General features: G+C 30.0%; 1 protein-coding gene across 1 annotated transcript; it reads right to left on the bottom strand.

The window, feature by feature from the left end:
* Nucleotides 1–1,632: 1,632 nt before the first annotated feature.
* Nucleotides 1,633–26,011, bottom strand: LOC125072478 (1-acyl-sn-glycerol-3-phosphate acyltransferase alpha-like). The gene is made up of 8 exons (XM_047683135.1): nucleotides 25,856–26,011; nucleotides 18,996–19,098; nucleotides 18,474–18,562; nucleotides 17,706–17,839; nucleotides 14,386–14,564; nucleotides 6,209–6,374; nucleotides 3,936–4,092; nucleotides 1,633–1,744 (listed from the first exon to the last, which is right to left on the bottom strand). The coding sequence occupies exons 2-7, from the start codon at nucleotides 19,083–19,085 to the stop codon at nucleotides 3,938–3,940; spliced, it is 813 nt and encodes a 270-aa protein (XP_047539091.1). The 5' UTR covers nucleotides 19,086–19,098; nucleotides 25,856–26,011; the 3' UTR covers nucleotides 1,633–1,744; nucleotides 3,936–3,937.
* Between the last annotated feature and the right edge of the window lie 1,848 nt (nucleotides 26,012–27,859).

Below are 27,859 nucleotides of genomic sequence, written 5' to 3' on the forward strand. Positions count from 1 at the left end.
TAACTGGCATTTACTTTACTTAATATTCTAACTTGATATTGTAAAGTGTTACCATTAAAAAAAAAATGACATTCGTAGTTCAATCAGCTTAAAAATCGTAGCCATACATTTTATCTTTAACCAAAAATAAGTGACGGGTTGTTTGTGAGTGAAAAAGAAAATCTTTTTATGAATTTAATCTCACGATTTCCATCTAGAGAGTCGTAGGTTAAGCAACAAAAGTTTCCAATCGTGAGTTGATTTTAAACAGAACGATTGTTGAATTTAAATTATGTTACATCATTTGTTAATGATTTGACGATGCTTTATCAGTATTTTAAAAGTGAATTAAGGCTGTGTGATTGGAAATCCTAATGAGTAACGAGGTGAAAACTTATATGCTTTTGTATATATTTTAAAACATTTTTACCTAAAAACAAATTCCTTTTTTATTGTTATTTTAATTAACATGTAACTTATTTTCTATTTATGTATCTATAAAATATTTTTTGATATTAAATAGATGCATGTTATTCTACTATACAACAAAATTAATAAAACATTATTTTTTTACTGTCTAATGTTTTATAAGATATTTGTATGGAGTATATAACTTTTTTTACTTGATTATCTTTTCTATCTTATTATTAATCTTTATAGCATTTTTAGACATTTAGAGCATAAGTAGAACACCATGTATAGATAAAAATTATTGTCATTGTATATCATTTGAGTGCTAAAAAGAAAAATATTTGTCTGTAATACTCTTTGTAATAACTTTTTAAAATTAGAAACATATTTGTATAACTTATCAATATGATATTATCTTTTATAAATTAAACGTTTGTAAGGAATTTTAAAAATCTCAAGAATATAATATTTTTAGATGTCCCTACACTTCTACAGTAGTATTTTTCAGATTGTATTCTTAGACTACGCATGCGCAATCTAGTCTGGGCAATATTAGTTATAAATACAGAATATTTTAGTTTCGAAATTATATTTCTTTTACACCATATGTAGTCAAATCAGATCTAGTCCTAAAAAGTCCGGAGCCTGCCAAAAATGTTCGAAATAATTTTAACTTAATTTTAGTATATTACTCACGGTATCAGTGTTAACTTGAATGTATAGAGGCTGATATCTATTATTTTATAACCAATTAACTATACGATCGCAATTCTTCTCTCAGTGAACTATATTACTATACTGTTAGTACATAAAAGCAAGTAAATTTTCGGATAATACGCTTTATATTATTGATATAATACGCTTTTAAGGGTCCTGCACGTTATATTATTAGTGTGTTGATCGCTTAGAATATGTGTGATCATTTAATTCAAATAATGTAGAAATGCTTAATCAATTTATGTAATAGAATCGGCAAATCTTTTGTACACAATCTATAGAAAATTTGACGTGACTATGAAATAGTGCCATCTCTATCTGATGACTGAGGTTGAAAAGGATAGCAAGTGGAAATTGTGTACATCAGAATCGTCCCCAATGTACATCACATTTCATTGTATCGAAACTTGTATACTGTGTAAAAAAATGTCGTCTATTTTTTCATATATTTTAATTGTATGTGAAATCATAATTAAAAGTTTATATATGAAGACGTTTTTTATTTAAGAAAGAAGTTTTTTTTTCATAATAAATTTATTGTAAATTAATTTTACTATAATCAACAAATAATAAATATATTTCTACCACGAACATTGATATTATCACAGCACCGTTTTTATTGTTACATAGCTTCTACCTGAAACAAATATGAAATATTATTAAACTTTCACGTGTAATCACAGAAATTGATAACAAAAAATGGTATTTCTTTTTCGACTTTTCGTTCAGACAATGGACATTCCAAAATGTTTTGCGTTATACTATATTTACTTTTAACAGTCAGACCATATTCACTTAACACTATCCTCAACAAACTTGGTCAAATTATTGTATTTACAAATAAATAGTTATTGGTTATATCGAAAATTTTAATTCAAAATGATGAAAATGATGTTTAAATAAAAATGTAATCGTAAATCACTATTGTAGCTTGTTTACAGTATTTGTCTTTTCAATGTGATCAGACAAGTAAGTTATATTGATAAAAATAACTAAAACAGTAATTTACCGGTAATTTAAATAAAATCTCGACTTGTTATATCAGACACCAATTGAGGTTAAAAGAGAATAACATAAACAATCTATGCAGTACGTATCTTATCCAGCTAAACAATAGTAACTTTATTGTGAACCTTATTTTTAAAAATCTTAATAATACAGCTCTGACTTCCTAGCTGGTATGAACCGTCCATAAGAAGTCAGTAAGCAAACGAACGAGTTTTCATGTTCTATTATTTTTAGTTTACAATAGTTTTGTCTATGGCCTGACAATGGTAGAGCATATCTACGGTAGAGTCTCGGCGCTACGAACGGGAACGCGCGACGGTACAACGGGCCGAACGGTTATTCGTGCGAAGCGGTTTACAAAATTGACAAAAATAAAATAAATATATAAACTTGTTGTCTGACATTGCGTTGACATTGCTGAATAGTAATAGCTTTGCCATACAAGAAATTATATTTGGAAACTTTGCAGTCTTCAGCACATGAGTATATTATTTACTAGCAACCCGCAACGGCTTCGTGCGATTGTAATGCTGTTTAAAATACCTCCGTAAATAAGCCATTATTTTTCGTAAAAAGTAAAGGATCAAACATGGTTATGTTGGGTTACCCCTAAGAGACAGACATATACCATCGCGGACCTTATTGTAGAATTTTAAGGTGTACAATACCTGTAGTACATTATTTTGATCTATCTCGTAGGGATCAGCCAGCGTTTGCAATCTAAGCGCAAAAAAAATGTTTTTATTTACGAAATTACATTAGAGATCTCAAAAATTATCAGCGTTTCTTTAATATATTATGTATGTACTATACATATAATCCTCACTATTGAATCACGCCATCTATTAAAAAAACAAAATCCGTTGCGTAGTTTTAAGATCTAATCATATATAGGGACAAACAGCGGGAAGCGACTTTGTTTTATACTATGTAGTGACGTGTTTGGCAAATTTTTCGAATAGCTGGTCTAGGTTTTATTTTAGCAAGCCCTAGATATACGTAAAGTAAACCTTCATTGAAAATATAGCTAGCAACCGTTTGTAATAATTGCAATTAACAAAAGACAATCAAAAATTTGTGTAGATCTGCCGTAGACGTAATTTATCACGTTTCGCAGAAAATAAGACCACTAAGATTAACAACATATATGAACGTGTGGATTTATTTTTATAAATGGAATATTAACATTTAAACAAAAAACAACGTGCCATAAGATTGTTCAAAAAGCATTTAGTTGATTCTTTCAAAACTAATTAACTATATCGATGTTTTCGTTCTTATCTTCCTATGTAGGTTTTATGATCCTAAATGAGTCTGATACTTAAAGTTCGTAACACACTTAGCGTCCATTACTCAACAATAATCTCTTTCATTTTTACGTAAAAAGTAATTACATATTCTACCACCTACAGATTACAATATCAGATATGTTAAAATCTCATATAAATGAAGTTCGCTTTTGAGTAAATAAAGGGTGCTATAGAATATACCTAATACAAAATAAAACTTATCTTTTTTCTATGAGGAATAACTAAGAAAATACATTGACTACACTAGTTTAAAAATATCTATTAAAAAATTAACCTGACAATTAAAATCAACTGAAAACTAAGAACATAATAATTTCACGGACGATAGAACGGTAATAAATTGTTTGAATGTTTTTCATTCATACCGTTGAACGTAGGTTCGTAGGTTAGGTACGTAGGTATTTAATTATCCGTACGACACTTTCTTTTTGAAAAGAAAATCCAATAAATTTATTTTATAAGTAAAACCATATGGTAGTATAATATTAATTTATAAAAAAATCGACATACTGTTAATCTCTCCCGTGGAGCCTCTGCTTTGTCTCCGCCGACGTCCGAGTGAATTCCTCTTGCATTTTGTTTTGCGTGGTTTCAACTAGTGCGTCTATGTCTTCCTTGTTTAGGCCTTCCGTCTCGATCAAAGGCAGAATCGTTATTATTATTTCACCTACAATCAAAACAAACACGTAAATCAAAACGCATGCCATGTGTATAATATACAAAATTCTGGAAGGTCAAAGGTATACAATTGTTATTCTATGAATTATCTTATCATGAGTGATTTCATAAGTCAGGTGAATTCTTTTTAATAAACTTAATAATAAAATATTATCATCGTAAAATTTATCATGTATTCATTATCTTAATTGTAGTATCTTATTAACTATTGGTGATGGATTGTTTAGGCAATAATTTCAGTAATTCGAATGATAAATGTATGATATATTATTTATAATTAAAAACAAATTTCAACTTAGAAGGTTTTGCTTAGCGACTATCCTTATCAATATTTTCTAAACACATTTGTGTGGAATGATTCGTAGCTGAAAAACTCTGAACTTTATTCAGTAATTAATGGCGCTTTCTATTGAATAAAATATTGTGTGGAAGGAAAATTACGACTGTTTTAATTTCAATTATAAGATACGTGTACTTAAATGAAAAAAAAAAATAGACATCATTAGAAAGAGGTCAGATACTTGCCATAATTGTTTATAGTTATAGTCTTCAACATCTTGGACAGAATTTGAATAAATTTAATATGAAACTTGATTTTTTTAAATACAAATAATAAAAGACAAACAACAGTAAATATTTTACATACATTTCATATGGCTTAGAATATTTCTTAATTGACTGTAGTAGGTAAAAGTTATTGCAGAAAGACTTTAATAGAATACCCATATTTATCGATACAAAGCGATAAGCGATGAATAAGACAAGAATAATGCACAAGTATTTATACGATCCTAGCAACGCCAACGTAAGTGGGATCAATAATAACGCACCGATAACCAACCTTTATCTAAGTACCTATATCAACAAAATTCGGTCAAGAGAATTTTTTCGAATAGTTCGAACTACGAAGGAAAAAAAAAACAGAAAATGGAAATTAATGAATATATACAGTATCTAATACAAAATGCGAAAGTCTGTCTGTCTGTTGCGCTTTCACGGCCAAATCACTGAAGCGAATTTAATGAAATTTGGTGTAAAAGAAGGTGAGCCTCAAGTGAAGAGGCTAGGTATAATACCTAATACTTGACTACCAACACCTAAAACGAGAGCGATGCCGCGGTAACAACTAGTTGTATATGTATATATTCTCAGCAATCGCAATTTTTGCCATCCCTCGCAATGTATAGAGGGAAAAAATATATAACAGTTTTAGCGTTTACCGGTTTTTTAAATGATTGCCAAAAAAAAAAGTGAACGGGTCGGCCGGAAGAAGAGTAAACGAATGATTACGAGGATGAAAAGCGGATCCAGTTGAATTAACTTAATAACACCATATTATTATAGTTTAATATAGATTATATATGTTAATGTAAAAGCTCGAACTACGGTAAATCCTAAGATTTAAGAGTAAGTCTTAGGGTTTACCGATATGAGTTGGTAAATGTAAGTATTTCTGAAAATAGGACGAATTTTTCGGGGTTTTACCATTCGAATTCAGTATATGCTAGGTTTTACCGTTGTCAGCTGGTAGATGTTAGTTTTAGGAATAGAACACTCATCTAATCACTTATTTCAATTAACTATTAATCAAACCTTAGGTAACAAACGATAGTAATTAAATAACTAACCTAACCTAGCTCATTTAAATTATTTTCATTTCGGATATTATTTTATAGCACGTTATGACATGATTTTTTTCGACGTTTACCGTACCTTAAATGTAAATCCTAAGATTTACTAATTGAATGGTGGCAAAAGTTCGAATCGCAAACCGTTTTGCGCATTTACCATTAAGAATTGGTAAATCTTAGATTATACTGGAAAATCTTAGGATTTACCGGACTTACCGTAGTTCGAGCTTTTACAGTATACATATACACAAAACTAGAAACCATTCACAACTTTGAACAATTATTAATTATCATTATGAGGACTGGTGGAGGTCCATATTTTTCGTACCTACTTGAGATTTAAAAAGAGTTCAAACATACAATATACCTATTATTAGTTATTTTCTATTCACATGTGCTTACGCGATATAAATACATCTTGAACATAACAAGACTATATGAATATATTTATCATAAGATAAATTATATACACACCCGATCCAAATTTATGACGCTTGGAGTCCAAGAAGTGATATTTCGATACCACAATGGGCTGTATTGGCGCCTCGGCATCCAGTGCCACGTGGAACGCCCCTTTTCTAAATGGCAGCAGTTTGTCTCCCGAATGACGCGTGCCTTCAGGAAATAGCAGCAACTTACGCTGTAAAGATACATTATACTTTTATAATGTCATCAGCCTATGGACGTTTTCTATTTAGACGTTTGATTCTTATAACGCATAAACAAACTTTTAAAAAACATATAAATGAGATAAAGTCGCGGGAAAACCATCGCTTTTTGGCATTTTAACTTTGACAACATTATAACAGATCATTATATCTTTAATTGCTATCAGAAATTCAGATTTCTAAAATGTATATAAAACGTCAGCGACGGTATATTTCATTATTTAAAAAATAAGTACAAATTACAGTGATAAATTAAATAAAAATATATATAACTGAGGTCAGATGTTTCAAAAGAAATTAATTATATTTTAATTAACACATTAGAAGAAACGTCGTGTGTAACACCACTAACTAAAGCTATATGAGATTAAGAAGGCTTGCCAGTCAGCTATATGAGCTCGTGAAATTTGCCACGACACTAATTATACACATTATAATATTTCTTTATATATTTCCATGAAAAAAAATCCAGTTATTAATTTTATCCGCGTCAAGTCGATGCGAGAACTTAGTACACAATCTAGTACCTATAACCAGATGCATACATTTACAATGTTACTGATAGAATCGAAACTAAACAAATATCCGAAGCTTTGCACGCGAGACGAGAAACGTACGAAATACAGGTGTATTCTATTTGATTTATTTATTTATAAATTAATAACAACGAAATCTATAACACAATCCTTGTATCTATTATTCGACACACGAACATACCTTGAATGCATCACTTAGCATATTATCTCGCGATAAAATATTACTCAAACATATGGTTCGGTTCACTTACCATATTTATGTGAAGCGCTGATTAATACCATGTACAGTGTACATCTATTACATAGAGTTTTATTTTATTTGTTATCACTGGACTTTGGAAAACTACTATTATCCGATGCATTAATATTTATCATACAGTAGGTACTGTTATTTAAAATAAGTTTAATTATTGCGTGTAAAATTGAATGAAACATTACATCAACTAATATACAATATTAATATTTTATATAATTTTGTCATAATATAATTCATAGTCAAGTTATTACTTAACCAGTGTATTACGTACTCCTGTATTTTAGAGATTAGTTAAGTATTAGTTAGATAAGCATGAACCAATTAATCTCAAATGACTCAACCTTGCCACTTGTTTACTTTTCATAATATAAGAACACCATTATTATTCCCAAAATAAACAAAAAACACAATATTTTTAATGATATAGGTAGATGGAAGCAATGCGCCCTCCTAATGATAAGTCAGATGACAACGGCACTGTAAGAATTTGCACTTGCATTTTTTCTGATTATTTATTAAAAAAATATTTATTGATACAAAAAAAAACCATCGGTATATTCACAAACAAACAATACAATTATTCATGAGCCGAGATGCCCTAATTCAAAGACAAGCACGAGCACTTCTTACTTTTCATGTGCTTAATTTGTGTTTATAATTCAACTCGTGCTCGGTGGGGAAGGAAAACACTATTTTCAATGAAATTCTGCCAAATGTATATCCATCAAACCACATTGGAACGTGATGGAATTCATTCCAAACTTTTCCTTAAAGGGAGAGGAGGTGTTAGGGCTATCACCTCTTCACCTCTAGCAGTGTAACATTTCCAGGCGGTTAGTTTTAACATTCATTATTAATAACTACTTAGTTGTCGCCCGCGGCTTCGCTCGCATTTTAATGGGCCATTAGGTGTTAAGCATGAAAGTATAAAGACTATGTTCCTTGGAGTTCAAGTTTGCTTCACACCAAATTTCATCAAATTCGTTTCAATGGTTTGGGCTCGAAATAGCAACAGACCGACAAAGTTACTTTCGCATTTATAATATTAGTATAGATCAATATAGAAGACACAATACTCAAATTAATGAATATAAAAATAAAATTGTATATGCTTTAATTTTTAACTTTTCCCTTACTCGTAACACTATTTTATTGAATTTCACAAGTATGTGACTATAGTCGCCACTTCACGATATATTTGCTTTTATTGAATGATCGAATATAGATCGACGAACCCTTATGCACTTACGAAAGTAGAACAGTAGTAGTATTGTTCTACTTTCGTAAGTGTATTTTTTGTGTCTAAATGTGGTATTATCACTTTTTCACGAAAATTAAATCCAATCACCTGAAATCGTTACTTTGATAGTAATTCTTTGAATAGAGTGACCGAGTTTAGGGATCTGGGAATAAAGTTAGACAATGAGCTTACTTATTGAATTTTTAATATACTTATCCAATTTTTTTTTCACAACGTGGATACGTTCTGTAAGGTACCACCGGACCCCTGGAGGAATCGGGTTATGTGGGATTCTTGCCCAATAAAACCACTCGATAGACGTTTTCAGAACGAATTGGAGGAGCTGCTGAATCGTTAAGAATCCGTCGCCGTTTCCGAGTTGAGCTCTGTGCTGCTCCTGCTAGGCTCTCCTCGGTGACTTTAATTTTCAATCACTATATCTATAATATAGTGATTGCAAATAAAAGTCACCGTAAAACGTAACCGTCAAGTAACCGTTTAAGGAAATATTTTCTGGTTTCTTATTAATACATGTTGCAAGCAATCTAGATTATAGAAGATCAGCAGCTCATCAATTGATCTGTATTGTTTTGTATTATGCTTATCATTATACCAATAAATACTGATTTATATTGAATGCACAATGTATTTAAGGTAGGTACTTAATTGGATAAAAATTAATGCTGTATCGCTTAAATTCGCTCCAAAAAAATACATTTTTTCTTGTAAAAGTAAACGATAAATAATGCTTATTGTGAGTTATACCTAAGAGATACACATATACCATCGCGGACTTATTAGTAGAGCTTTTTAAGGTGTACAATACTGTGGTGCATTATCTTGATCTATTTTTTAGGGTTAAGCCAGCGTTTGCAATGTAAGCTCAAAAAATGTTTTTATTTACGACAACGCATTAGAAACCTCATAATGATTAAAGTTTCTCTACTATATTGTGCATGTATTATATCTATTTAAAAAACCGCATCAAAATCCGTTGTGTAATTTTAAAGATCTAAGCATACACAGGGACAGACAGACAGCGGTAAGCGACTTTGTTTTATACAAAGTAATGATTGTAAATTTACATAAAATAAAATCGTGTATCAACGGTGCTTGTAAGTGCCTACTTGAATAATGTATATTTTGATTTAGATTTTGGACTAGATCCACTGAAAGTCGAGACCTGTGGGTCGAGAATATTTAGATCAACACAATTGTTATGTTGACATTACTCGGTTAAATTCTACGTTTTACTGCATATTCAAAGGGTAATTTAAGTACGAATTGTAGTAGTGATGTTTAAGATCCGATGACCGTTTGACTTTGTTATTACAATACAAAGTCAGTCATTAAATTGAAATAAAAAAACTAGAACATTTACTACTTTGTTGATTTAATATATATTAAAATTTATTAAAGATCCTGTGGCGATTGACGAGTGTAGGCTGCCACACGTTCCATCAACGAGCCAAGAGATGTCGTGTTTTGCGAAAGTTAAATGCCAGTATACATGTGTAATGTTAATCATCCTGGTGGAATTAGCTCCAAACCTCCTCAAAAAGGAGAATAGGCCTTATTCCGGCAGCACTTTGTTACTCAATGATCAATTCTCACATAACATGTGATTAGGCATACTGTCATATGTTAGAAACATAAACATAACACTTATCGGTACTATACAGTGTACACAGGCGCATCCTGTGTCTGAATAAAGTATAAATATGATATGTAAACGAGCTAGTATTTACTTTTCTTAATGGCGGTAAATATGACCAAGCTAGACAAAAGAATTTCGAAACAAATAACCCAGCGTATCTCTATCGGCTATATGCAAGCTGTCACTAAATACATATACTCTATTCCAATCGAAGACGGAATAAAGACAAACAAACCTTAGATTGAGGTAGGACAGGATATCCGTTAATATCTGAGCTTTACTGTTCACTCCTAACAATTCTTGACCAATATGTCTTTATTTATAATACAACACAATTCCATTTAACTTCTTCTATCCTCTTTAATTTTATTTCCAAAGCTTGCATAACAGTTTCGTTGACGTTCAAAATGCTTTTTTTTTCGCAAATTCATAATGAATATCATAGATAATTTAGGCTCTCGATTAATGATATCGAAAAAAATCTTATTAATAATTTTTATGAAGCAATAAACTCAAACTCAAAATCTAATTCCTTTATTCAATATATAAGCATTACAATTACTTATTGAAAGTCAAATTAAACACTACCACCGATTCGGAAAAGGAAACACCCTGACCCGAGAAGAACCGGCGAAAGAAACTCAGAGGGTCTTTTTTGTCAAACTAATTAAATACATATATTGAATATAAACTAACGTCGTACCTATGTAAAACACAAAATAGTCAAAAATATCTATTTATAAACCACACAGGGTTGTCGGCTCTACAGCCTTGACCTATTTTACCAATTTATTCTAAGAACAATAAAAAAAAATGGTACGAAATTATAAATAGCATGCGTGATCTTCATGATAATAATTAAATTACGCACGATTGTTTTAATGTTTTGACTCACGTCTTGCGAAGTACCTACTATTACGAATTACGTCATTGCAAGGTTAAAGGATAATTGAGTAAACACCTACAGGAAAATTGTTTTAAATGCACACTGTACTTTGACACAAAAACGACTTTGACACAATTGTTTTATAAAAACGATTAAAAATTATCGTTATTTCAAACTTTCTATTCTAATTTTTATTTAACACAAATAAATATTCTTACAATTAATATAATTTTCATATAAAGCATCCAGTCGCATTAGACAAAAAAGTTAGTCTAGTGAAAACATTTTTATGTTTTGATTTTTAGTTGAGCCTTTGGTGCCTAAGAAGGTCTCGGTGGGGCGAAATTAAAAAATCTCAGGATAAGTTTTTCTTTAAAAAACTTATATTTCCTACATTTGACGCTTTTTACAATTTGGCTGACGCAAAAATTATGGGTTAATAAAAAAAAATATAATTAACATGAGGTTTAGTCCGTAAATATTTAGAAGATAGACAAAATATATATAAATATATAAGTTTTATGTAAAAATCTTACATAAAACTACGGATATATTTTGTTTTTTATTTTTGTTTTACGGAGCTTATCCCACAACTCATAGTTGAAGATAGTTATTCGTGAGCATCCATCCGAGGAGCCAAGATGACCCATTGGTTAGAACGCGTGAATCTTAACCGATGATTGCGGGTTCAAACCCAGACAAGCACCACTGAACTATCATGTGCTTTATTTGTGTTTAAAATTCATCTCGTACTCGTGATGGAAAACATCGTGAGGAGACCTGCATGTGTCTAAACTCAACGAAATTCTGCCATATGTGTATTCCACTAACCCGCATTGGAGCAGCGTGGTGGAATATGCTCCAAACCTTCTCCTCAAACGGAGAGGAGGCCTTAGCTCAGCAGTGGGAAATTTACAGGCTGTTAATGTTGTATGTATTTAATCCATCCGAGACATCTACGAACCGATAATTTACCATTTAATTGTATTAATATCGCTATTGAGTTTATAAGACTTACTTAGCTGTTATCACTATATTTTTTAATTAATATGGCATAGTACTACCCCTACAGTTACATAGTACATAGCATTCTTATGTATGTATATACATACCGGCATTTCATCTTAAAACATTAAGATAAAATCTTATGAATGTACAGCAATTTAATTAACTATTCATACAATGAAGTTATTTTTGTTCTTAATAATTTATCTATTAAAAGATTTTAACACGTACAGAGGTTCATTGTTCTGTAAAGAATAAATTAAATCTTATCAAGTAATTGTTAATATTTTATCAAATTATTCTTAGTATATAATTGTCTTACAGACATAACATACTCATCAAAATAATATGTACATTTTTGCTTGTAACTTGTTATAATGGTGACTACCATTGCGTAACGACGATTTCACGACGATAAACAAAAAAGATACCACAAGTTTTGCTAAAATAGATTAAGACCATTTTATGAGCTAAACGCATTATACGGTGCTCTTCTTAATTATCTGTCAACCAACGGTCTCCCTACAGCAATTACTTTAACTATTAAAAAACGACAAACGCAAAACTTCCTTTTATTGACATTTTTTTGTTCTATGCTTAAATGTTCTAATTTAATAGTGACTTGACGTAATATTCAGCACGGTAGCCTATCAAGGAACTAACCATGTGTACAGAGGATATTGTAGTGCAGGCATATGTGCATTGTCTATTCCTTCACTAGTCACTCTCTTAACCCAACGGGGCGCCAATCAGTCACGGTTCCAATGGATACCACATTATTTTTTTATAATTTTCTTAAATTCAACCTTCCATTCGAATTATAATTTTCTTGTATTTTCCTTATTGAAGATTCTGGTTAGTACTGAGCAAATATATTTAAAACATAATTTAAGTTTGAGTCTAGTCTAGTTAGTATTTTACTTAGGTTTAGTCTGCCTGGGTTCAAGTCTGAATCGAAGTCCATTGCATGGATCATGAATCTATGCGGTTTAAAAAATGTAAATAATAGTTTTCCTTGAACGCTGCGATTTAAGAGATTAATAGTAAGAAATACATTATTAAGCTGACAGATGATATAATTACACATTGATATAATTATTTTCTCTGTCCGTCAGTTCACTTGCGTATCATGCGACAAATAATGGATGTTATTAGACGATGACCTTGATCACAGACTTTAAGTTCTCTATAAATGACTTCTGAAAGCATAGACAACAATTTTTCGCAATGATCATCCATGATATAATTGCAGGGTTTGTAAATATAATTTTTTGAATGCCAACATCTGCATCTTTCACTTTCCTTTATACCAGAAATTGCATGGATATGTCTAAATAAAAAAATAATAATAAAAAAAAATAATTTTAAATGCCCATTAATATTATTAAAAGCATATATGGAAGCGCATTTATACCTATCTAACTAACTAAGCTAACTTTTTAGGAAAAAGTTCAAATGTTAATTATGTAAATATTTAAACCGTATAACAATTACTTTACATTATTAACTAAAGCAGTGAATATATTTGTCAATAGATAGTACGTACTCCTCGCTTGACTATGCCTCAATGTATCTGACTCACGTGTGTGTCATCATCCGTCCAACATTACTTAATTCTAACGCAACATAATTTATGCTGATAAAGAAATTTTATAGCTAATGTCAATTTAACAAATAAAATAATGGATATACAAAACCGCTTTTGCTTCAATTATTTTTTCTTTTGAATTTAATTATATTTTAGTTTCTTTTATATTTTAGTTCACATATCGAGATGAAAATTAATTAAGGGTGATTAAATATGTACAGATTGTTTTTAATAGATACATTTTACGTTACATTAACAGCCTGTAAATTTCTCACTGCCAGGGAAAGGAGGCCTTAGCCCAGGCCTCCTTTCCCTTTGAGGAGAAGGTTTGGAGCATATTCCACGCTGCTCCAATGTGGGTTGGTGGAAGGTGGTGCCACGTTATATATAAATGATGCAAAATTAATTATTTCGACAAAAACAAATATTTTGATACAAGTTGTAATATTATTTTATGACGTTGTATGTATAATATATTAATAAGAATAATATATTTATTAAGCATTGGATCTTAACCACTTAGAAAAGTTGAAATCCACCCTGGATTATTAAAAAAAAAAACAGATTGTTACGGCTACTTTTCTATCTGAACGATTCTTATTTACCAGCCTCAGTCAATTATCGATAGCCAGTAATATTTCTACTTTAATTGCCCATTAGATCTTAACCTTGCCATGGAGGTCAGCTGAAGATCGAGCTGAATGCAAAATTGTAAACACGTACAAGTAAAACAAATCAGTGCAAGAGCAGAATTGCTTTATAAATAGCACGTTGTAAATAAGGCGATATATCTAATAAACAAATTAATGAATTACCTTATAGCTCTTAACCGCCTCCGTCTGCTTGTTAAGCACAGATCTCGCTGAATGTGCACCTCGATCTATGAACACAGTACCCCACATCCAAGTGGCCGTCCCGAAAGGCACCAAGTACTGCAATGAGCGCTTCGATACCACCGTGCATCTTTCCATCAGCGGCCAAAGGACGGCCAGCACTGTGAATTAATGCAAAATATTGAATTTAGTATTCTATTAAGAGAAAGGTATGTTATAAAGCACATTCTTCACATTTTTAACGCTAGAAGTTATCATAATCTAGGGTCTGTAGACGAATACATTTCCGGAAAGCTGAATAAGGAGTTAATTAAAGTTTGCACACTGGTGCACACAGAGAACTGTCTCTGCTTGTACAAGATGAAAATAATGAACAGTCTTATGCCTAAAGACTGCGTGGAAGAGATTTCTGCTTTAGCAATTAAGCCGCCTGTTTCACCTCATGCAACTTTTGTTAATTCAAATGTCAAATTTAGTTTAATTAGTAAAGAATAAATAAATAAATACGGCGGAGCGGTATCGGGAAAGGGCCGATCCTCTTCCCACATCCTCGACGTCTGGCACGCCTAAAATTTAAGGCGTAGTCCTGGGGCCGTGGATGCGTAAGATTTCCATCTTGCCTCGCATGGGTTATTTAAAGCGGCTTCGCACTTCCATATGCACTACAAAGGAGGAGGGGAGGCGAGACCACCCTGAGTAGAGCTCTGTCGAGCTTCGAACGGAGCACTCATACAAACGTAAACAACATGTATCTAAAATATTTACATAACATACTTATACCTACATGTGTTTTATAAGTATTATAAAAATACTACTACAAATATTTATTTGTGTAAAGACAATGACCGTTTACATATAATTTATTTAATTATGTTAATTTTAAAAAGATTATATCACGGTACGTATTTATTTTGGGCGTTTATATTATATGCGATAAAAATTAAATGTAGTTTTAATAATAAATATTTTATATAAGATCTTAACATTTTGCGAAACATTTCTCGTTCGCAATCATATCAAAATAATCGCAATACAATCACCATAAAATTGGTTTGATAAATCATTAGATAGTATAAAACAAAGTCGCTTCCCACGATGTATCTATCTTATGTATACTTAGATCTTTAAAACTATGCAACGGATTTTGATGTGGTTTTGAACAGATAGAAGTGACTCAAGAGGAAGTATATATATGTATATGTATATAACATGCATAATATAGTAGAGAAACACCGATAATTTTAGAGGTTTCTAATGTGATGCTGTAAATAAACACATTTGTTTGCGCTTACATTGCAAACGCTGGCAGAACCCAACTAGATAGATCAAAATAATGTTCTATAGTATTGTATACCTTAAAGAGATCTACAAAAATTTTCAGGATGGAATATGTCCGTCTCTTAGGGATAGCCCACAATAAGCATGTTTTATCCTCTATTTTTACAAAAAATAATATGTGATCTCAATCAATAATATGTGATCAATATCATCTTATGTGACTCAATTCCGATTTCAACAAAGTGAGATCTCTAGACACGAAAGTGTTATACAACTACACAACTAACTTTTTAATTCCGATCTTACTAGGATTTTTAACTCAAAGGCCCAATAGCTTTTTATGCTCCAACGATAGATTCAAAACACATATTTGCAGTAAATTACTAAAATAGCAAGTAGATTATGAATGCACAATTCAATTGTGCGAAGTTAAGCGATCACTTATATTAATAGTGGTCGTTGTCATTCATTAAAGTCATCACAATATGTGCACTCGTATGTTTTCATTGTGAAGTTAAAAACAAAAATGTATTATTATTTTTTGTTACATATTTGGTTTTACATATACATTTTGCACATTATACAGTTTAAGTGTTATATTTCATTTACTTCTTATCTTGAAAATCTTATTTAAATGAACTGTTGTATGTTTTGAAGTATGTCGGCAAAATCGATTTCGATTCAGAAACACCATTAAAATCAATTCGAATGTTTACGAATGTTAACCTAATAAAAAACTGCATGAAAATTAATGAAGAAAATACAAAGATTAAATGCACTAATTTTAGGGTTTCATACATGCAATAAAAAAATTGAAACGACCAGTTTTCTTCAAACGATAACAGACGCAAATAATTGTAATTGGCCAATCTTAAAGATCCATTAATGGATGGATAGTGTAAATATATTTGTGTAAGCCAAATAGCAATACTTAGTATTTTAGTGTTCCGGTCCGAAGATCAAGTGAGCCAGTGTAACTACAAGCATGAGGCACATAACATCTTAGTTCCGAAGGTTGTGGGCGCATTGGCGATGTTAGTTTACCGTGATTATTTCTAACAGCATTATGACTAATTTGATTTATAACTACATTGTATTTGTAATTATACTAAAGATATCAAACCAATGGTCCTCAAACTCGATACCGGATGCCTAATATTCGCCAGTGTTTTAAACCGTGCAAGAAATAATATTTTAACCGCACCAACAGTACAAGGTAAAGTATATCGTAAATACAATTCTAGTGCTCAGAAGATTTGAATGACATCAAAGTCACCGATAAAAAATGATTTAATCTCGTATTAATTAGCTTTAATAACAATTTTTTACGTAACATACTCAAAATTAAATATAATTAGCATTTATTTCTTATAAATTATAATTTAATTGCAAAAATAAATTCCTTGAAATATCTAACCGGATAGTCAATAATGGTATAATAATTTATTTTACTATTTTAGAACACGAATATATTTTTTTCTTTATAACATAGTTACATATATATCATATACACATTAGGTACAGGATGTATTCTTTTCTGTTTTAGTATTTACAAGATCATGAAATTCACACTTTTGACGTTAATTAAATTAAACGTAACGTTAATTGTACTCGCCGTTAAAGAATAATATTTTAAGGAAACAGGTTTAGTTGTGATTATTTTCAGAGAGAATCACGCACAACATCACCATGTATTGGAGGTACCTATAAGCTCAAAATACTGATCCAAATTCAATCATAGGAGGGTTTTACTCTTTTTTATGAAATATATAAGGTCATTACTGCACTGTTAAAAGAAAGTTTTACATCAAATGTTTTACTAATTATTATGTTAATACACACACAATAATACGAGTTATTATGCATCAGCTCGGCACATCTGATATCATTCCGTCAAAGTCGAAAACTTTATTCAATAGTACATAGACCATTAAAATATAGACTTGTAAGTAAAAGTCCTTAAACCTATACAGAAAAAAAATATAATTTCGAAAGATATAATATACAGCTCATATTATATTTACCGTACAAATCAATGCAACTCTGATGGTTGAGAAGAATCACCGCACCGCGGGAGTCGTCCACATTCTCAAGACCACGAACTGTCCATCTGATTCCTAAAACTCTCGCTGTGATCCGAAGTAAACAAGCCGGTATTCTATGTAATACATGCAACAAATTATTATTGCATATTTTATTGTTTCTATACAAATATATAAAGATAAAACATTGTTTGTTTTAACGTGCTAATCTCAGTAACAAACAGGTGGATTTGTTTGTCTGATTCGCTTTCACGGGTGAACCAATGAACCGAATTTGATGAAATTTGCTATGAAGCAAGCTTGTACCCCATGGAATGACATTTTGTAACTAGAACTTACGGCCACCTAACACGCTGTTCGAATGAAAGATAATAAGCTAAGTAATCATAGAAAAGTGTTTAGAATTTAGTATCCCATTTATATCGAAGTCTCATAGAATCTCGTTTAGTCAAGATATTCAAAATCAAAGGTCGCTAAATATCTTTTGATTCAATATCTTAGTTTTCTAGTCTTTAACAGACTATTTAAGTTATATTATTAGAGAAGTTGTATATCTTAAAGTGCTCTACTGTTTTTAACTCGTTAATTGTAACATTGATAGGATCCATTCTTGAGTAATAGAGCGCTTCAGAGCCAGTCTCCGTTGAGAATGATTATTGTGATCCATAAAATATAATATAATATATGTACATTCAAGACAGTTGAACGAAAGTCTCGTAATAACCAAGAGCAATATTAATAGATACTTACAAAGCGTTTTTTGGACTGAATGGTCTGAAGAACATCAACGGCAATGGAGCGGTAGCGAAGATTAGTGACAGAACAACGAACAATGTGAACTGTGTAAAATAATTAATTATACATTTTAATTAATTTCTTCAATTTCCTTACAAAAAAGGAAATAACTTACAAATAACCTTCAGTTACACGTTTTCATTTTCACTTATAAAATAAATCGATAATCCTCGAATGAAGTAAACCCTACATAGGTAGGTACCTATGTATTAAGAAATATTTAGCTTAGTCCTACTTCATTAAAATCCGCTGACACAATTTGGAAGGAAGTCGATATTAATTAAATTTGCTTCTTTTATAATAATGAGTTATTAAACCAAATAAATTATGCTACTTCATCCGTTTTTCTTTCAATTATCTATGCTTGGCACAAGAATCAAAACTTTTTAAATATTAGCCCTTATAGCTAAATTATCTTCTAACAACTAATTATAAAACTATTTATGAAAATAATATATCAAAAACAATAAAATGCACCTTTATATAATATCTAGCGATGGAGCTGATTGTGAATAAGATCAACAACAGCGCCATCACACAGCCAAAAACTACGTTGAATGCAGCCATTTTGGTATCGTATCTGAAATAAATTAGAAAATTTTAACACATACTCAAAATAAATCTATTTCAAACATAAAACACATAAATTAAATACTTAGAATAATTTATTGACATTAATAACTATATAATTACTGGTAAAGGATGAAATATTAATAAGTTGAATGACTTGACAAAAAAATGAATACTAAGCTTTTGTTTGATAATTTTATTGGCAATTTGGAACGACTATATGTATACAATATTAATAGTATTAAATTGACATAGCACCTATTTGGTGCTAAAACGCTCAACCGTAAGTTAAATTAGTCGAATTATTTGAAATTCATAAAGTTCAACAAGTGCAGTTAAGTTTGAGAATTACAATTAACGGAAGTAGCATAATTATATTTATATTAAACAACTTTTAATATTTCATGTGTATCAAATAAATAATGAATGTTTAAGACATTTATTATGTATGTATTAGAACAGAATATATCTAAGGTCACACGCATTATATTCTAGCGACTCTACTAATTTATTAAATGTTGTCACGTTCGTCTATGATGAATAAACTATTAGAAGCACCAGATCGTCTTTACATAAATAATACAAAATTGTCAATCAAACCAGTTTCATACATATTTTAAGTCTTTATCGTGAACACTATTCATAGTCGATATTAAATTTAATTAAAATAATAACTTAGTTTTAAGTTTGTTTACGTAAGTCGACGCTCCTGCTGTCAATACTCTCGTTTAGGTAAACATTGAGCACAAGATACGTATCAAATTTATTTGAGTTAAAAAAATACAGACTGAAATACATGTTTTTAAGTGAGTCTGTCGAAATGTAAATTGTGTAGTAATTAACATACTTACGTAACTTACATTTTATTATTGAAGTACTTAGTTTCACATTATAAAAAAACAAGGGTATATTTTAACGTAGCTAATCGACTTTTTTATCGGTAAATAAAACTTATTATGTAATCTAAAAGTATGTAATTTACATAACATAACACTTTTTTTTTCAAATATATTACGACTTGTAACAAGCTATAAAAAAAGAGTAGCAGATATATCAAATATTCTACACCGACTACTATAATCAACTACAGGCACATGGGACTTAACATCTTAGTTCCCAAGGTTGGTGGCGCATTGGTGATGTAAGGAATGGTTAATATTTCTTAAAACGCCATTGTCTATGGGCGGCGGTGACCACTTACCATCAGGTGGCCCATTTGCTCGTCCGCCTACCGATATCATAAAAAAAAAACCGAAAATGGTAAATGCCTGAATTTCTTTTACTTGTATTTGAGTCATACAAAAAGCATACAGTGTATTTACTCGCAGAAACCAAGATTATATACATGCTAACCAATAGCCTCTATTGGTTGGCATGTTTATAATCTTCGCGAATCTTATCAACTTGATCTCGATTTTATAATTTAATAAACAAAAACTATTATTGTTATACCGTGAAATAGTTTAGAAAATATGCCAAATAGAATTACTGTTTACAATCCATTTTCCGTTTAGACGTGATTTTGTGTGAGAAACGTACAACACTATCAGATCTAACGTTGATTTTTATTATAAGCTCAATTCAGTCTCAAGATATAAATAATTTCAAATTATTTTTATTTGTCGTGTAATGGATATGGTCATAATAAATTAAAATAATATTTATTGTTATATATGTTTGAATAATTTCTAGTATTATTCAAGTTTCTAGACTAAAGCGTGCTCTAGTTTTCAAATAGTGATTTCTGAATGTAAATCAGTGCATGATACCGATAACCTTTTTGCTAATGAATATATCTTTAGGTCAATCGTAATCTTTACATAAACAGCGTATCGAGATTTGCTCTTTCACCTGCTCACTTTAACTACTCTCTCAAAAGATACTTATTTTTGCATAACAGAATATCAATGAATGACGTTTTAATCGTGCTTTTTGTTTTTTTTTTTTTTGTTCAATAGAGGCTTATTGATAAAAAAAAATTAAAGTTAAATTTAGCAAAACAATAATTTATTTCTAAAGTTCTTCCTTTTAGAGCTAAGGCATTTAAAAACTGCTGAATTTCTATTAAAGTTTTATATTAATTAATTATAATTTATTTAAAAACAACAGATATAAAGCAGTTTGCTTTTATTAGTATTAAATATAAAATTATTTGACTTAAAGATCATTTCCAATTAAATTTTTAATCATTTAAATATTAAGGAACCCTTACAATCTAAAAATCACTATGTTTTAATTATAGGTTTTGGCGCCAAAAATTACATTGGTATATAATTTTAATACATTGGCCTTAAATATTAAGCGTATCTTATCTTAACCTCAAAGTAAATATCGCATTAAAAATAGTAAGTAGTATTCGCCTTTTTTCCGCGACGGAATCTCGATTCTCGAGTCGATAACGAGTGCATATACATGATTAATTTAATTCAAATTATTATTTTCGAAGATTTTTATTATTAAATATAGAAATTTATAGTACAAACTTATATCCAATCTTCCGAAATATGCAATAGTAGTCTTAGATGATGCAGCTTAACATAACTCATAATATGTAAATGAATAATTGGCTTTCCAAAAATAAAATTACACTTAAAGTTTTATACACAAAAAATATGCGATTTCCCGGAGCCTCATCCAATTGAAAACGTGTAATAAAAATTACGTTGCTAGTCATAAAGTTGTTCAAAATTATACATAAACAACTCTCATTTTCATTTTTTTTTTTTTTATTAAATAGACTGACGTTTAGGTCAATAAGTGTCGACACGTTGAACAATCAGAAGACGAGTATTAAAAATACTTTGACTTTGATATTTTTCATTAATTTCAATTGATTCATTTCATTTGATGAATTGCCAATTCATTTGATGAGTTCCGAATGAAATATATCTGAATTAATCGACCATTCTAACTAAGAATAGTTACATAGAAATGTACATAACTACACATAATATACATAATACATATCTCTTGATACCTACGTAGATATTTATTTTTTTACTTATTCGAACTTATTTCGAACAACAGATTTACGAAAATACATTTGGTGGGATGCAAATATAAGTGTGATTAAAAATTTATATTAATATTTATTATCTATAAATATTAATATAAATTTTTACTTATTCACTTTAAATTCTATTGACAAAAATATATTGACATTCTACAAACCATGATTGTAATTTTATACATATCCAATATTTGACAGGTTAACAATTAAAAAGGAAAAAAACAACAAAAAAAATACTTATGTAATGTGCCTGCGACTGTGAGAAAAATATATAATACATATTAATAATAAAACTAGCTACCTATTAATATGATTTTTACAACGATCCCGTTTAATCTCTAGATCACTAAGTGGCTCGAATGACGTCACCAAAGGTCGGAAAATTGGCGCACTCAGTTTTCATACGTGCTTATCTATTTAACGAACATGCAGTAACTAGCCTACTCCTTTTTAGGAATATTACATATTAGTAAATAGTAGTAAATGTCTAAATCTCATTGTCTTTGGTATATATATAATACTAGCTGAAACTGCTTTACCAGTGCAAAATTTATAAGACAAATTTTCAAACCTCGATTTACCCCCTCAGGGGTGGAGTTTCGTAAAATCTATTCTTAGAGGATGTCAACACCCTAAAAGGAACCTACCTGCCAAATTTCATTAGTAAGTAATTATTATAGTTCCTAATATTTAGTGATTAATGAGTCAGTAATATTTCGCATTTATATATACTTATACGTATAGATTTGACAGTAAGATAGAAGACTATGTTAGAGTAGGTTCTATGCCGGGGGACTCTGTAGTGATAATCAGAATATCGTGTAAATAGTAACTAGTAACAAGATCAAGAACTTAATAGTCATAATAATACATTTCTAATCTATGGACTCAACTTTAAACTATAAACATTGACATTAACCGGCCATTTCAGACTTTAAAATGTACAATATCGTTTTATTTTTATGTATCGTTATTTCTCAATTTAATAATACATGTTCATACTCCATTTTATACATGTAAAGTAAACATATATTTGCATTAATTGCCTGTTAAAATATTAGTATTTATTATTTTTTCGAATAACCTCTAACCTAAGTGCTTGCGACGCAACTTAGACTTTAAATAATATAATCATTTCTTAGCAAGAAAAGAAATATTGGTAAGCATTAAAAATCAAGGATTAAAATGATGTCTTAAAAACAAGATATTATCATAATCTTTGGACACTGTATATGACATAACTTATTAATTATCACTGAATAACTATTTTATGTGTCATCTTATATATTAATAGCGAATTTTTAAAATTAAAATTTGAATTATTACAATTTAACAAAGAATAAAGCTGAAACAAGTTACTGGCCGGTTAGAGAGGGGTGCTATGAGTCATCTGTATAAGAAAATAAAAATAAAAACTTAAACAAATTAAAGTAAATTGATATCGACAAACTCAAATTCTAACTGAACTAATGTATACTATTTGACAGTATACATTTCATTTAAATAGTTTCATCATTTTGGCGCCAAATTAGAATGACTGACTTGCAGTTTACAATGAAATTAAAAATAAAACAAAATTTGTCATAGGTTTCGACATATCTAAAAATCTTTTGAAAAAAACGGAATTTTGGATGACCCGCTAGTATGTATGATGTTTGCGATTTAGTCCAGTACGGGCTGAAGGATATACATACATAATATATTCAAGCTAAAAACCTTCGACCAAGTATATCATTAATGTTATTTTAGCCTTCGATCAATAAAAATAGTATTATTATTGATCGAAGGCTAAAACAACAATGTTGGAAAAGTGTTAAATAAACAACCTCGTATTATTTAAATTCCTACATTCGTTTAAAAATAGTAACGTTATTTTAATTACATAATGTAATAGGTATATATTAGATGAGACAAAATGTAATTAAATAATTAAGTTAAAGAAAAATAGAAAGTAGCGACGTCTCTGCTGGGTGATTCGGTACACAACTATAATGGTACAATTCGTACACGCAGAAGATATCCAAACACATCCGTTACAATGTACAAATACAATGTATGTAAAAACAGCCTAATCTTTGCATATTTGATGTGAAAATGAAGCCAAAGGTTATGTGGGACTCGCCGATGCCTAAAACTGACTTGTAAAGCCTATTCGAACTACAAAAAGTTATTGAATTTAGACGAGATCTTGAAAGATCTATGACATTCATTATGGATTTGAGAAGAAACGGCGTAATATATATCGGAAATTTATTATCGAAACTTTGGAAGAAAAAAAAAAGTAGGTAGATATAAGTAGATAAGTGGAATAGTGTTGTATTATAAAAAAAAAAATTATTTTAATTAAAAACTGTTTGTACTGAAATAAAATATAACATTCGTTATAAGCATAGGGGATGAAAATCTAAGATTTGCTTAAAATTTCTCCTCCTTCAATTGGAATAGATTTATACATATTTGCGATATGTATGTACGTGAGACGTACTTTAAAATTCAGAATGTAGAGCTTGTAGTGCTCACTTGAGTAATTTGTGTTAACTACTTTTGAGACCGACAAGTTAAATCGCGAGACAAATGGGAAACAAGCGGCAAGCGCACCGGTTGACAGATGACGTCTGACGATTAGGAGCGTTATGAACGTTTACCTCGACACACGTCTTGTCATACACGCGAATCACGGGCATGTGTAAATGGGATATTTCATACTTATTTTGTGAAGTTAGTAACTAGTATATATTTAAAAGTTATCATCAATAACGAACTACTACCTACTATCATAATTTATTCGTATTATTTGCTCATTATCTTGATTTGTTCCTAGATTTTTAAATATACATGATTAAATCCTGAACTCAGATTATTCTTATGTATGAATAAATGTACCTATATTCGACAAGTCTAAATTGTACAATATAATTAATATTAATTTTGTAAACGATTGACTTTGCTTTCTTTTCTGATTTGTAAACTGTTATAAATTGCTACTTACTTACTTACTTCTCAAATATAATACAAAAATGGATTGTATCTAGATACAATACTATGTCATACTAGTATGACACAATTCATATGTTTAGTTTTGCGGACGAATCATTTTATTAAATATACATACTTATTATATACTTTTTAAATGTGTAATTCACGTTTTGTTTGTTGTTTTCTAATCAAATTTAATATACATTACATAATTATATTTTGATATTGTCGTTAAACCCAATTTTTTTTAATTCAATATTTATAAAAAATAATTGTAAAATTTTATTTTATTTATTAGTGAAGTAGGTGGGTAACTTTTATTAAAATTTACTACTTATTTTATTCAAAAATGTTGAGTTAAATCGATGACATTGTATTTTATGAAATCATTACGAATATGCTTTTTTTATTTATTAAATGTAACAAAAAATATATAAAAAAGGTGATAGGTAAAGTTTTTATTTACTTTTAGAACACAAAGTACTCATTGTGTTTAAATGCCTAATTAAAAATTCCATAATACAAAACAAGGAAAACAATCTTTTCATTTAAAGTAAAATTTGAATATCCAGTATTTATGATGATTTATAGAAAATCTTTTTTATTCTACATTATTTTCGAATGTTTAATAATTATTATAAATAATATATAAATATATATTTCAACAAAGGCGACAACTTGACTGACATAAAATAGGTATTGAAATTTTTTCTCAAAATCACAAACATTTTCAAATACATAAAAAATATTCAATAAATAATAATAACATTATTACACTTACAATTTTAACGATAGATGTAAACCATTTGTTGTTAAACAAAAACTTCAACTTTAATATAGGTCAAAGAAGCGTGCGTCTTTCCCTTTCAAACAACACTGTTTATTGACTATTCAAATATCACCCAACGCACACAAGAGCACGACAACAACTGAACAACGATTGTTGCACCGGCCAGCGCGTCGCACGTCATCATTTGACAACTCGATAACATACGCGATACGATGAATATGCACAGAACACAATCCCTTATTCAGTGTACTTTTTCCTAACGATACGGTACTTACGTTAAGTTTTATTTTTGAACAAAATAATTAATACTTAACTAAAACTGTAATCTACAATGTAACTTGAAATGGACAAACCTGTTTCTTACTCGAATATAATATCTACCTATCCGTTTGGACACTTTAGACGACAAAATAATGTTTTGTTAAATAATGTGATTTAAACAATCTTTAATTAGTAATACAATAATACGCGCTAATCTCGGGGTCTACCAACGTTTTGATTAATTCTTTTCGCGCTATAACCCGTTTATTGTGGAAACCTGTAGTCATTTTCACTGGCGTTATATACCTTAATAATTATTATAAACGTTAACCTATTAGGAACACTAATGGTATAGAAGCAATAATAAGCATTTAGCGGTGGTTAGACTGTGCGAGCGGATAGGTTATCATACACTCATCACATAGTCTGTCTTCAAACAACAATACTTAATATTATTTTGTTCCTTATGTTTGAAAGGTGTAGGTGACGACAGGCACAAGGGGTAACATAACATATTAGTTCCCAAGGTTGGTGGCCCATTGGCAATTGTATGGAAGTGTTGTATATGGTAGAGGCTTGGTCCTTGATTGTAGTATGTTTGATGTGGTTTCTTTTGATCATTTTGCTAAAACGCTCAAAAATTTGATTGCGCAATTTTTTTTAAAAAACCGACTTGTTAACTCTGACTCAATATGGTCGTGTCGGTCTTACCCTTAGAGTGTTTTCAAACAAAACAAAGGCGCAAAGGAAGTACAACACCCGCCTGCCGTAACAAAGCACAGCCATCGTCCTGTGCTTTGATACGAAAGGCGAAAGTGCTACACATCCCGCAGCGCCGAAGGTCACTTAGTTTCGAAATTTTTGATAAACTACCTACTTTTAAGGTTCAAATAGCAATATTTATTTTTGCCAATATCTCAGGAACGGAGGAATTTAGGTTAGGGCTCAAACCGAGAAGACTAAATAGAGTTACAGTCGGGCTTTTTAAATCAATTTAAAGAATGGAGTGTTTAAAGCAAGTTACTGTATCCTATAACGGAAGATGAATTGGCTGAGTGTCATTCAGGCCGCTGGGTGAACAGCGCCGTTTAGTAAAAATAAAAAAAAAATGTGAAAATGGAAGCCAAGTTCAATATTGAGTGTATGCGTTCTTGTCGACTTCGCCCACAAAAGAATAGGGATTACTTTTTGTAATGATTATTATATTATATTATATAAGTATTATACCATTCAAAATGCGTACGCATTATTCAAATTATAGTATTTCATGCGTAAAAGCAGGAATAAGGGTTAACTCACAGATAGTTTTATTAAATTTTTTTATATGCTTTTATCTACATTTATTAAATGTTAGAGAAATATTAGAGCACATTGGTCATTCATTGTCTTGCAATTTTTTTATTTGTAAGTTATAGGTTTTTTTAAAATAAAAAAATTATAATAAAATAATTGTGTATTTATGTGTTATTTCAGACGTATCCCAAATCTATTCAGCGCGCTGCCGTTGCAGATGCAGTTTATATCATTATTGGCCCTGGATATATACAAATAACAACCGACTTTTCATCAGAGAATCTATCTTCTGTGAAAAAAATATTTTAATACGAAGTAGTTTATTTTTGTTGCTAATTTCGAAAGAGAAGTTAATAAATAATTGATGTCTTGGAAAATATTTCAAATCATTAATATTCAGTTTTCTATTAAAATCTTTGTATACACACAATTACATAACTG

Source organism: Vanessa atalanta, chromosome 2 (genome assembly GCF_905147765.1).
Source record: "Vanessa atalanta chromosome 2, ilVanAtal1.2, whole genome shotgun sequence".
Taxonomy (NCBI): Eukaryota; Metazoa; Arthropoda; class Insecta; order Lepidoptera; family Nymphalidae; genus Vanessa; species Vanessa atalanta.